Source organism: Peromyscus maniculatus, chromosome 15 (genome assembly GCF_049852395.1).
Source record: "Peromyscus maniculatus bairdii isolate BWxNUB_F1_BW_parent chromosome 15, HU_Pman_BW_mat_3.1, whole genome shotgun sequence".
Classification (NCBI taxonomy): Eukaryota; Metazoa; Chordata; class Mammalia; order Rodentia; family Cricetidae; genus Peromyscus; species Peromyscus maniculatus.
Window position 1 is genome coordinate 14,150,359 of NC_134866.1, and position 13,652 is coordinate 14,164,010.

Genomic DNA, 13,652 nt, shown 5'->3' on the forward strand with positions numbered 1-13,652 from the left:
TAGACAAAGGATTTAGTCCTTTTTGAAGTTTTTAGTGTAGTAAAAAGCAGTGTTTTAGAAGGAGACTGTATAAGCCCGGGTAACCTTCCACCTCAGACTTCAGGCTCCTGAGCAGTGTTTTATTGATTCTTACCAAAATACATGATCAGCATGTGCTGTTCCCACTCTATCGTTTTTTTCCTCCGCCCTTTCTTCAGGAAATGAGAAAAGTTTTTCTGTAACTCCTTTGTTATTAAAATAGCTCACATTTTAATAACTACGTTTCACTGGATCTCACAAGCCATTCTTTATCCAGTTGTTTACATAGTGAAAAAATACTGCAGTTTGTATAAGCTCTCATGGCAATGGATATGGAGTTCCCTACTACACTAGATCACTCTTAAGGTTTATTTGCTACTGTACCCTAATTTAGAAACACTGTTCCCACAGAAAGCACACATACACTTCAACATCCTGCATTTGAAATCAAAGTCTGAGCGGAGTTTTCTTATTGCACTGTGTAACTTGATAAACACCGATTCTTGTACAAGTCATACTGAAAGCATGTGACTACAGTGTCCTTTGTGGTACTCCCCCATAATGGTGACTAATTTTCCCCTACCAACTTTTAATTTGTATCTAGTCATATTTTAGACTGGATTTCTTTTTATTCATACCATCACTATTCATCACTTTTTAGTTTATCTTGTAATCTTGTCTAGTGATAAAACATTCTTTGATCATCGGTCATTATAATTCTTGCTTTTTTCTTTGGTGAGGAAATTGAGCGATCTTTGTTGTTTTTTAATATGATGACCAAGAACATTTTCTAAATAAAGAAACACACATAAAAAGGAATACTGGTAACAACTATTTTATAAATATGTGGCTGTATTTTTCTTCACATCCAGCAAATGTATTGAATAGAATTCAGATACAGACTTCCAAGACTCACACAGTTCCAAGATTTTCTAACACAAATTTACATTGGTACCAAAATGGGCAAGAGAATGAAGGCACAGGCTCACTTTGTATCAATAAAGGACACCAAACACAGCCATGAGGCACTAAGGACACAAGCCTAGAACATCAATCAAAAAAAGCAAGTATTCAAAGTCTTCAGTAACTTCTCTCCCTTTTACATTTGGCAAAATTCAGTCTAGATATTTTAATACCTCAGAAAGAAACAATAAATAAGAGATGGTACATTAAAATTTCAAGTTGCTTGTAATTAGTTAGTCTTTAGAAATAAAGGATGAAACCAAAAGAGAACACAGGTTTCTTCTATAGCCTTGGATTACCCTTCCTTGCTAAGGGTCTTGTGTGTCCGTGCAGAAATGCCAGCTATAACTGAAGATTTAAGATAGTTGCTGACATGGTCCCTCAGTACTACTAAAAGATTGTTTCACAAAAACACAACTATCTTGGTTTCCACTGTAAGGCAAATTTGGCTATGTAAAGGTGACCCAAAGAAAGTTTAAAGGAAAAAACGGATTCTAGCTCCCCAGCAAGAAACAGATTACAGATTGAGACTGCAGTGGCAAAGCAATGAACTTGAAAGTTCAAGCAAGTTCCTCTCCTCTGCGCCTGCAAGCTAAAAAGAAAAACACTCGTTTTTATTACCAATGACCACACCACTCAGAGGACACACCAGTAGCTAGTTCCACAATCTTAGAAGACTGCAAGACAATATAAAAACATCAGGTTTTAGTTACATCTGAGTGTGCAAAAGCGACCTGCACAATCTCCCCATTGCAAACGGGACCAAAAAAAGGAACGAAACCAGAGCATTGTTGTAGGGTAGATAACTGCTTCCTGTGGGTCCGTACCACCGCTTTTCAAGGTTAGATGTGGCCATCAGTGGCAGCACATGCCACTTTACAAGTAAAGCCTAAGTCTACAGCTGTAGAAAAACCATGGAAATATTTCAGGCTATAGGTAGTACTATTTTTAAAGTTTTTCTTAGAAAATTAATTTTGATAGCATTTCCCAAGCCCTTCAACTACAAACATTTCAATAATTTTCCCCTTTTTCATTAAAATCTAACAAGGTTTGAAAAACTACTTCCAAGTATGAGCAATATGGGAGCTGATACAACATTTGTTCACAATTGTTACTTTTCAGCAAGTTATGATACATCTCTGCATGCTTGAAAATTATAAAGAAAAAGAATACTTAGAGAAATATCTTAAGTTTGATGGGTTTTGGGTTTTTTTTCTCTTCTCTTTAAAAACAACCCTTATTCACTTATGACTCCACAGTATGTATATATGTAACTATAAAGTTCATTTCCATGCTTATTACATAAAAATAGCTATCAGAAATGTCAGTCTATCATTATCAGCGGATACATACCCAACTCACTACAGAAGGGAAAGAAAACAAAAAAATCTAAAGTAATTAAAGCTTACAATTCAATTTTTTTGTTTTTGTTTTTTTTTTTGTGTGTGTGTGTTTGTTTGTTTGTTTTTTCCCTGCTTGTCTGAAATTTGTGGGTGGTTCATCTGTGCTTTGCTGCAGGCTGATTCCCAGATTAATGGCCTCCAAGTAGATTTGAAAGGAAGCCTGCAGACTTCCTACTGTGCTGTGCTTCTTCGTCTTGGTCTTGTGTGAGTCCCAGTTCGCTTTCAATTTGATCTAGCTCTGCCTGGTCAAGCAGTTCAAAATCATCACCTTCCTCGGTGTCCGTGTCCTCTCCTATGGTGGGTGCAGCCTGAGCAAATGCCTGCTGGGCCCCTTCCAGCTGGTCTTTGATAGCAGCCGTCATGGCAGCTGTGATGACGTCCCCAGCCAGGTTGCTCATCAAGTGAAGGGCTTGGTCACTGCTCAGAGGAAGGGAGAGGCCAGCTGGTGACTGCCCATCTTTGCTTGGTCTGTGACCACCATCCAACTGTTGCTTTTTTCTCTTGAGCTCAGCGGGTAAGCCGAGGCTTAGCTCATCTTCATCATTTGTTCCCGTGCCATTTTCCAGAGATGGAAAACCTGAAAGATCTCGAGAGAAAACCTCCTCACTGGGCCGGTCAAGATCTGTAAAATGTGGAACAGAGATTCACGCATAAGTGCCAGAAGAAACTTGAAGTAAGAGCTGTCTAAAGAGCTGAGCAGTGGTGGCGCACGCCTTTAACCCCAGCACTTGGGAGGCAGAGCAAGGCAGATCTCTGTGAGTTCAGCCTGGTCTACAGAATGAGATCCAGGACAGGCACCAAAACTACACAGAGAAACCCTGTCTTGCAGGGGGAAAAAAAAAGAAGAAGAAGAAGAAGAAGGAAGAGGAGGAAGAGGAGGAGGAGGAGAAGAAGAAGAAGAGCTGTTTAAAATTACCTTTTCCTTGGTCTACCAGAATCATCTCTCCAGAGGCAAGTAAACAAACACTTTATGTTCTTCCTGTACCTTTGGCTTTCCTATCACATGAAATAGTGTATGCAAGAACAATCAGCTTCACCTAGTATGTATGAGCTATGGGCTTTAACTAAAGTTTTGATGTTTCTGATATTCTTCATTGTCGATTTGATTGGACTTAAAATTACCTAGGAGACACACCTCTGGGCATGTCAGTGAAGATGTTTCCAGAGAGGTATAACGGGAAGGGAAGACCCACCCTGAATGTGGTCAGCACCAGCCCATGAACTAAGGCCCTGGACTGAATAAAAAGACCAGAAAATGAAGAAGCAAGCTGAGCACCAACGTGCATTTCTGTCTGCTTCCTGACTGCAGATGCAATGTGACCAGCTGCCTCATGTTCTTACTACTGCAGCTAGAGAAGCACTCACCACCACAATTTCCCCGCCTTGACGGGCTTTACCCCTAAGCTCTGAGCTCAAATCAAGTCTTTTCTGAGTTGCTTTTATTGGGTCTTTGCCATAGCAATGGGTAAAGTAACTAAAATACTGTTCACCATCATAATTCCACCCTTCCCTGAAGACGGTAACTATCTTAAGACAAAGAGGATAGATATGATCATGTCATAGGAATGATGTCAGTGTTTTCAAGGTTCACACATGCTATAGTACGTATCAGTACAGTCATTCACTTTTTAATCCATGAGTATTCCATTGTACAAATAGTCCACATTTTATTTATCCATTTAGTGGTTGACAGAATTTGAGTAGTGTTGCATGTATTCAATACCAATCAAAGTAAGAATCCAGGAACATCAGCTTACCATCAGAAGTGTCTGTCTGTGGAGTGTAGCCTTCTGAAAGGTTGAAGGTCCCATTATCAGTCCAAGAGACTTCTGACACATCTGTGTCTGACACAGATAACTCTTTGGCAGCAACTGTGAGGCTAATCTGTGTCAACAGAAATAACAGTGGCACATTTTATAAACTGGAAAAAAAAAACTCTTTAAAAAAGAGTCCACACTAATCCCCTAAATTAAAATTAAAAAAAAAAAAAGCAATGAGCACTTTCCTTTGAGATTATCCAACAATCTTGTAAAACAGGATAACCCATGCTATGTATAAATCTATTAGGACAATTATTTTACTTTCTGTAAATAAATGGCCAAACCACACAGAAACAAATTAACCAAAAATACCTTAGGACAAAGAGCTGAAAAGTCTAATTCACTGTCATCTTTGTGACTTTTTTCTTTATCTGCTTCTGTTGAGGGAAGAAAAAAAGGGAAACATTTAGCTCCTTTTCAAGCTTAAAATATACTGCCTTTATTTTAATATATATTCTCCTCACAACCAGCCATACATCCTAGCTCTCCTCTATAATTGTTTGTTCTGAAGAAGCTTCACATATTTGCAAACATTTGTTTTCCAGGGGAAATGGTGGGCATCTGTGTTCTCATAGCACCACCCAGAAGCAGCAGCAGCAGCCCTGGGGATTGTGTGGCAAAACAGGCTCCCGGCTGCTGTCCTAGACGTCCTGAGTCAAGAGTATGAGCCCATACTCTATGCTGCATGCTGCCTCCGGGTCATTCTGGTGCATGCTATAGTCTGAGAAACTCTAAAGCCATGGATAGATAATCATTGATTGATTGATTGATAGATAGATAGATAGATAGATAGATAGATAGATAGATAGATAGATAAATCACACTGGAACCACCCTTTGCTTTCCCTTATTAATTCAATCTGCTTTTACATGGCTTCCACACTTCCCTTTCTCCTTCACATTTTCAGTAATCCAACACAAATAAAAACGTGCATCACAAACAACAAAACAGTTGTTGAAGCCCTTTCTCCTTCCCCTGCAATGTGTGTATTTTGTGATTTATTCATGCTTTTGTTCTTTGACAGTTTCGTGTATGTGTATAATGGACTTGAATCCTTCCCCTCCCTATCACCCGGTCTCCTCCCCGCCTCCTTCCCCCTTCCTTGTCGTCATCGTGTGTGACTCCTGAGTGTAAGCAGGGTTGCCTGGATGAGCATGGGTGGGAGGTTATGTCCTGAAACACGGGCAACGCAGCAGCATCACATGACGACAGAGTGACAGCCTCCCCACCGCCACTGTTAACTGTCCATCAGGGGGAGCTCGGGAGCCCTTCCCCCTCCAGGATGAAATGCTGACAGGCACAGACTTGTGCATTTCTTGTGCTGGTATCTCGACTTAACTGAGTTCGTGACTGCAGCTGCTGTGTCCTATCCAGCAGACATGTTTGCAGCGGTTCCCCCCTCCCCGCCCCACTCCCACCTCTGACCCTCAAAATCACACCTTCTCGATCATTAGGAACATGCACAATGTATATTTTAAAAGTCAATCTACTCAACTTTATGTCTGAGAAAAGAATCAAAGCCTCTAGAAGAAAAATCACAGAGATCACGCTTTGGGGGGTTAGCTTTTACAGTACCACTGAGCAAAAGCCTCATTTCACATATAGAACCAATATTCCAACTTGACCTACCAGCTCTCTCACGTTTCTTCTGGTTAATATATTCTCCGATTCCAAAATCTAGTTTCAATAGAATGGACTTGATTTTGCTGTATATTTTTTGTCCAATATCGTTACATTTAAACAGCGGACACAAAAAAGCAAACAGTACTGAAACAGAAGAAAATAATACAGGTAGTATTTGTTTTGAGTGCTTATATTTTAGTATTTTACAAGACTGTTTAATTCATGGAGAAAATAGTAACACTGCTCTAGTGTAATCCCTCCATCAAGTAAGTTCTCTATTCTTACTCTATGATGAAAATGCATTTTACGACACACACACACACACACACACACACACACACACCCTATACTCACAGCTATTGTTTTTACACTTAGGATTAGGTTGATTTTTTTTCCGCCTTAATTGTCTACCCTGAAAATTTTAGATAACCACTTGTCTCAACTAAACTATTACCTTCATTTATTATTGCCATTTGCTACTGTTAGCGTCTTCTCAGTAATACCGGGATGGTGTGACATGGGGTTGCTGGGCTTGTAGTCGAAGCTCAGTACAAACCGGCTAAGGAATGTCTTGCTTCCATTTCTCCTCTCCCAGCACTTCTCTTACTTATTTCCTACATAATGCAGATCAAGTTCTGTTTGGAAGACTGAATGTGAGCTCCAACCATCAGCTAGGTGTGCCATGCATTAGGAGGACAAGAAAAAGGCTGAGAGCCACACTGGCCGCACTGTATCTTCAGTGTTTGTTATTTTGTTGCTGTTGGGCCATGTCCTCTCCTACTCAGTTATCATTAGAGCCCAGTGAAACTCAAAAGCCAGCCTCAGTAGGAAATGTGAGGTTAGCAGATGTACTGCCTGGCCCGAAGGTAAGGGTACCAGATCTTCATGTATTTTAGGAAAAGCAGAATGTTTAATTTGAAGATTTTTTCAAGGTCATATTTCACATATAACAAATTACACATAAAGTCCTGACATGTAAAAAACTAAGAGTCCTTGACACAATCAAGAAAGTAAACAGTTTACTGCAAGCAAATATCCTCATGTCTTTATTAATCCTTCCTCTGTCTCTTGCTTCTCTCTGACCCCACCCAACTCATCCCCAGCAACTACTGATCTACTTTTTCACTAACCGTTATTTTGAAGGATCTTGGGTAAATACTTAATTGTGGGACAGCCAGCCACACAGTTTTCTGAGACAATTGCCCCATTCTACCAACTACCTACTACCAACAAGAGAGAATTCAGGTTGTTTTATATCATTTCTTACTTGACATTTCTGACAAGTGGTATCTCATTGTGATTTTATCTTTGGTGCCACAGAACATGCATAAGTGCCAGTATATGTGCAGAGTGGAGCATACTGCTCAGTTATACATTCAGTGATATAATTTCACATTATTTCTATGATCCTGCATTTTGCATCTGTTCTTCCAACTGTTTACATCTAACTGTCTCTAGGAGACAAGAGAAATGTCATGTATTGGGCGACTTGTTTGGTAATTCAGAGCACACCTTTTTTCTTCTAAACTACAGAAGATCTGATAAGCACTAGTGATGCCGTGTGCATCACACCAAGAAGCAAAGCGTACTGCTATACTTACACAGTAGGTAGCTGAGTATGACTCCAGGAATGTAACTTCCCAAGATTGTAAAAAATGTGCACACGCTGCAGACCAGGAGACAAAACTAGAAGTAACAGAAATAGCATGGGCCAGTTACACAAAACAGCAAGACACCGTAGAACACCTGCATGATATGTACCTATCTGTGTTCTATTATGTATGTCACACGTTCCTTGAACAGCACCCTTTGTGCTTAGGAACACTAAAGAAGTGTTTTAACACTTCATTGTAATTCATTTGCAGGCAAGGGAGCTAATTCTGTCCCCAAGAATGACAAGTTCACTTACTCAGGCCTGTTGATGTATCACTGCCAGGTGCCAGAGACTCAAACAGTCACACGTCCCAGGAACAACTTTTACTCAGCCTCCTAAGTAAATCTAAACTACTACCACAGAACCACTGAAATCCACAGACAGGTCAAAACATGCGATAAGAGTACCTAGATGAATCTGACATCATTTGTTCTGCTGGGACACCTCTGGCATCAATCTGTGAACATCATAATCCTTCCTAACTGTATCCACCCACGTCTAGGTTACTTCAAAACTAAACGCTAATGAAATGGAACTTCTGCAGTGATATCTAATTCTTTTCCTTCTCTCTGTCAATGAGAAAGAAATGTTAAAACAATCTATAGGAAACTGTCCTGATTCACACGAGAAACATCAAGACAGAAAAAAGTCTTCTCTTTTAAGTCTTCACTTGCTTTTTACACTCTACTCATAAACTATCTAATTTTATGTATTATTTTAAATAGAAGTGCTGAATTAAACTGCCAAGCAAATTCATGGAGGGGCTTTCAAAAAAATAGGAAGAGACACATATCTCTGGCCAAGGACTGATTAAGAGAAAGAACAAGGACTCTAAATTTCAGGTTAATGGGTATTTCATTCAATTTGGCTAACAGAGAGTGTGGGTGAACACATGGGACAAAATTAAGAGTCAAATTCAGAAAAAGCATGGGCCCTTGAAAAAATATGGAATTGTAGAAATGAAGAAATGTCAGGAGTTGAAGGAAAAAATAAGGCAATAAAGACACCCAGAAGTTGGCTTTGCAACTGGATTTGTTATCTCCTATGTTTTGTAGAAATGGACTTGGGGCACATGAATGCAATCCAAAGCCGGCATTTCAAGCTCAGAAGCTTCTATGGACTTCTAAAAGTACATATGATCGTGTCATGTTGGTCAAAAAAGCACTAAAATCCGTCAAGCCCCTCATGTGGATCAATTCTAGCACTGACTGTTCATGGTTAAAGAAATCCTTACAAATACAAGCATTGCCCGTTCAATTGCACATGTTCCCAAGGGCTGTTCTATTACTTAACACTGGTGAAGTGAGGAGACTGCCCGTACACAGCACAGGGAGAGCTTAATGCTGATATTTTTAGCTCTACCTTCCAACTACTGATGGATAATTTAATCTTAAAAGCAGTGCAGGAAGCAGCAAGGTCTGTTGATGGCCCTGCCCCCCCACTCAAATGAAGCCCAGTCTTCCAGTATGCACTTCTCCATGCAATCCCTTTCATCATTTGGGACTCTTCCCTGAGTGGGTCTTTATCTTCATCGGAAAAAAAACAAAAAAACAAAAAACAAAAAACCCTTATTCCAGTTGTGTGAGCACAATGAATGTTTCTGCCAAAGCTTGTTTGGGTCTTCATTCTCTCTTTTATTTCAGGACGGGCATCTTGCAGTGCAGCCCAGGCTGACCTTGAAGCCATGATACTCCTACCTACCAAAGTGTTAGGATCACTGTGATCCACCACATTCGGCAAGTTTCCTTAAAATAAACCAAACCAGAATCTCTACTACATTTTGAGATTGCAAATGAGACTCAATTATCTCTGAAACCCTAAAAGGACAACATGCTTATCTCAACTGTCTTGGTTTCAGAACTAGACCACAGATGACAACCAAAGTTCTTAGTAATACCCCTTTCCATTCCCTTTTGGTTTTAAGTATGGCAAACCCCGATCACAATTCCTTCTAGTAATGAGCTAGCTACATCAATTTCTACAAAATATAAATACTTAAGAGCTTCACATGTGAGCATGTCTGAGTCTTGCTGAAGCCAGCTCTTATGCTATAGTATGTTCAAATTAGAGAGCCTTTGCCAGCTAAAACACGTCACCTCATTTGTCCCCACGTTACACTGAGTATTTCCAAACTTGCCTTGCCAGGGCTCTGCTGTTTAAAAAGAGACATTTCTTGAAGAAATATGCTGAAATTCATCCATGATTCTGCAATGCAGTGGCTCAGTCTGGGTCTTTCATCTGGCTTGGAATTGATCACCTCCCAGCTGGAGAGAGAGAGAGAGAGAGAGAGAGAGAGAGAGAGAGAGAGAGAGAGAGAGAGAGAGAGAGAGAGAGAGAGAGAGAGAGAGAGAGAATGGAATTGAACTTCAGCAACAACAACAATACCAGTGTTTATCAGATACTGAACACTCATGGCTTCAACAAATATTTATTGAAGATTACCGTTGGCTTCATTACGCTCTGAGTTCAGAGGGCTCAACCAGTCAGATAATCAACAACCAAGAGAAACAACAAGCTATACAGTTAGTTATCTGATCACACAACATGGGGAACATTGGGGAGGACAGGGCTGGGGCTCTGAGGCATGTTTTCTAAAGAGGTCATCTTTTAGCTCAGATCTGGAATGAATTAGCACTTTACCCCAACTGTTGACTACAGAATACCACAGTATATGTAGAAACCCTAGGATGGGAAAAGGTTAAAGCACTACCCTGTCTAGCCTCAGGGTGGTCAAGAGAACCGGAGAAAAGCAATGGATAAAGTCATGGGGAGGAGCCACAGCTCCCCCCTTTTTTAACTTTTGAAACAAAATTAGTATGCATGGGCCTACACATGCTCATGTTGTGTTATATGTGTGGTTAAACATGCCACGGAGTGGAAGTGGAAGTCAGGGCTCGAAGTGTGAAGTGTGTTCTCTCTTCCCACCTTCATGTGGATTCTGAGGATTGGTCCCAGGTTGGGAGGGGTTTTGTGTCAACGTCTCTGTCTGCTGAGCCATCTCAGCAGCCCAATGCTCCCTCTTTTCCTGAAGTATCTTTTCATCCCGAATGTGCTGAGTGTGGCACGGAGGCTGGCAGAGTGCCATGACCTTGCCCTTGTTTTCCCACAAGAATCTCAGTGACCTGGGACTAGAAACACTCCAGAGGGAAAATATGTGCGAATTCCGCCATTCTATGACAAGACAGTGACATCGATCTCTTAAGACATACTTGCACAATCCTAACTCATGAAAATGCAAGTTCTGATAAATCCTCTCAAATTCCTTATTTGAGAGGGAACTCCGTCCTGCCATGGCTGTGCCATCACAGAGTCACAGGTATATAACAAACAAATTCAGTGAAGACCCCAGCAGAAGGCATTAGTGAACTGTCATGGAAGGGTTTCAGAACAAGGCTGACACCTGGATTCAACCCCAGTGACCCCAAGGCAAAATGACCTTGGCTCTTGGTGCTCAGCTACAGAGAAATTATGTACATATAGAATAACAGAATATACATGTTTTGTTAACATAGTTTAATAGTAAGTCAATTTTTTAAATTAATTAAAGAAATTTTAATATAAGGTTTGCTGGCCTGGTGATATGGGCCTGTAATCCCAGCTAACCAGAAGGCTGAGGCTTGAGAATTTCAAGCCAATGGCTTACCTTGGCTGAAGAGTAAATTTAAGGTCAGCCTAGACTCTGTCTGTCTGTCTGTCTGTCTGTCTGTCTGTCTCTCTCCAGAGACCATGTTAAGGGTCTTTTTGATGGACTTCAAGTGGAAATAATCTGTTAATTTGTTCATATTTTCAATGAAATATGGTGAAGTCTCCCCTTTGTGCCTTTCGTTATGATGAACACACTCATATTTCTAAAGCTTGGATCTCTGTGTCATTGTTTCTCTCACTCTGTCTACAGATTACATCATTTTCTGGGAATAAAATATCTACCTCATAACAGATTTTTACTGATGTGAGAAGCCACTCAATTTCTCCATTTTGAGAAAGTCTCATGTGACATTTCAAACAGCACATCCCTTTGTTTCTCACACTGAGATTAGCATAACAAGGAATTCTTCTTGACAATTGAACTGTTACAAGCCCAAACAGAAATTCATTGTATACAGCTTCAAAATATTATCTATGATATTTATATATTATCAAATGATTTTGGGAAAAGGCAATCAATGTTGGAGACAAGAATAAATGTTCATACTGTACCAAATAAAATTTGATAGGACTTGAATAGAAAAATCTGAATTCAGAGATGAAGAAACATGTTTTACATGAGACTTGGACCCAAAAGAATTGATCACTGGAGTTTATTGTTAAAAACTATGTAGTTCTAACTTAGCAGTTAGGAGCACTTGCTGCTCTTTCAAAGGACTCAAGTTTGGTTCCCAGCACCCACATGGCAGCTCACAACCATCTGTAATTCCAGTTCCAGGGATCAACTACCTCTTCTGATCTTCACAGGCGCCAGGCTTGCATGTGGTCCACAGATATAATACAGGCAAAAACCCATACACATAAAAATCAGATTTTAAAAACAAATTAGACAGTGATTATTATAGGAACACACATCTCTACACTCTCCAAGTCAGTCAGCCATTAACTGATGTCACCACAGTTTGGGTGGGTAACACAGAATTATACAGTTTGGAATGAAGTCAGACATAATGTCAGTGTTTCATATTCCTTCCTGTTATAGAAGACAAACGTCAAACCTACAATAGTTGTCTCACCCACTTAGAGACAGAGTCAAGACCTAAGAACAAGATTCCTGGTTTCCAATACAGTTCTACTTAAACAGTGTGACTCTTCCAAAGACAAATCAATTCAGGGCTATCCTTAAAAAATAAAAAATAACATGTTATTGAGAACAAGGAACGTTCCTTGTTTCCCCACTTCCAGGAATGAAGAGGAAAGAGTGATTGACCAACACCGGTGTGGGTTCATGCAAGATCAGCCCTTTCCAGGAAAGCAGAGCATGTGCAGAATCCACAGTACTCAGCGGAAACTAAGGCCCGTGCGTGGCGCTGCTGGTGGTGTACAAGTGACGTCTGCGCACGCAGTTGCTCCATCACAGAACTCTAGGTTTTCTTAGAAAGCTTGGGGAACATACAGAGAAATCATCTCTGTGAATACTGGTAACATCCTTCCCGTGGATGCCGTCTCATCACCGTCCTTGGTACTAATGGATATGCGAGGCAGGGCCCAGCTACCATGTAGGGAAGTGAAATGCACTTTAGCCTTCAGAGTGGTTTGAGATGTTACCGAGTTCCTAAACAAAGACTATGTGCCATCTATGATGAAGGCTCCTCCAGGGGAGGGAATTGAGTGAGCACCAGTGTGAGTATCTCAGACAGGACATGCCAACTCCAGGTTCAGAGGAAAGCGATGTTCCTCGTGGGTTCTCCCTCCCAGCGTCTTGTGTTCCCCAGCCCAGTAAGCCAGTGGCACAGTGCAGCCACAGCGAAGGTCCACTGAAGCGCCACCCCTGGTTCCTCCCCGCCTCAGTTCCCCATGTCCCCCGAGCCTTTAGTCACGGTTGTTTAAGTCACTCCACAGATCCCTGTCCCCTCTCAGCCACACCAGCTTCCAAAGAGGCCTGGCCCTAGAACCTGCAAATCTTCCTCTCTCAAAAGAAAAAAAAAATGGCTCAATGCCATTTGCCTAAGTTTTCCTTCAAAAGAAAGCACTCTGGTATTGTGACATTCTACAAGCAAAATAAGCAAGTTACTGATGAACCCTTAGCCTCAAAGTCCTTTGTCAACAGCTGAAGAATTTATGGCTTCCCCTGTAAACATAATAAGATGGCTCCTTGGACAAGCAGCCCCTTTATCAACAGGAAGGAGCTTTGCCCTGAAAAAAATTGAAGCCAATGGCCTTGGTAGACTCCAACTAGTAAATGCATGCTGTCTGAGGTCCACCTTTCAGACTTCTGCAGTGGGTGAGTCTGGACCCAAGCTCCTGAAATGGGCCTGGGCTTCACTGGAGAAGATCCTGAATGAACAGTTTGGGGGAGGTTGAGAAATTTGCATGGATAAGGGTCCCAGGTCCTGAGTCACATGATTCTTATCCTAAGAGTCATTGTGAGCAAATTATGTGGAATTTCTCTCTCCTCTCTCTCTCTCTCTCTCTCTCTCTCTCTCTCTCTCTCTCTCTCCCTCTCTCTCTCTCTCTCTCTCACAC

General features: G+C 40.9%; 1 protein-coding gene across 2 annotated transcripts in view; it reads right to left on the reverse strand.

Annotated features, from left to right (window-relative positions):
• Positions 1 to 837: 837 nt before the first annotated feature.
• Positions 838 to 13,652, reverse strand: part of Retreg1 (reticulophagy regulator 1) — a 132,857-nt gene continuing 120,042 nt past the window's right edge. For both annotated transcript variants that reach the window (XM_006981749.4, XM_006981750.4), the window contains 6 exons: positions 9,619 to 9,745; positions 7,429 to 7,513; positions 5,834 to 5,971; positions 4,517 to 4,581; positions 4,142 to 4,268; positions 838 to 3,006 (listed from right to left, as the gene is read on the reverse strand). In XM_006981749.4, coding sequence (XP_006981811.1) covers positions 2,513 to 3,006; positions 4,142 to 4,268; positions 4,517 to 4,581; positions 5,834 to 5,971; positions 7,429 to 7,513; positions 9,619 to 9,745 — 1,036 coding nt within the window. In that variant the 3' untranslated portion in view covers positions 838 to 2,512. The remainder of the gene's footprint in view (positions 3,007 to 4,141; positions 4,269 to 4,516; positions 4,582 to 5,833; positions 5,972 to 7,428; positions 7,514 to 9,618; positions 9,746 to 13,652) is intronic.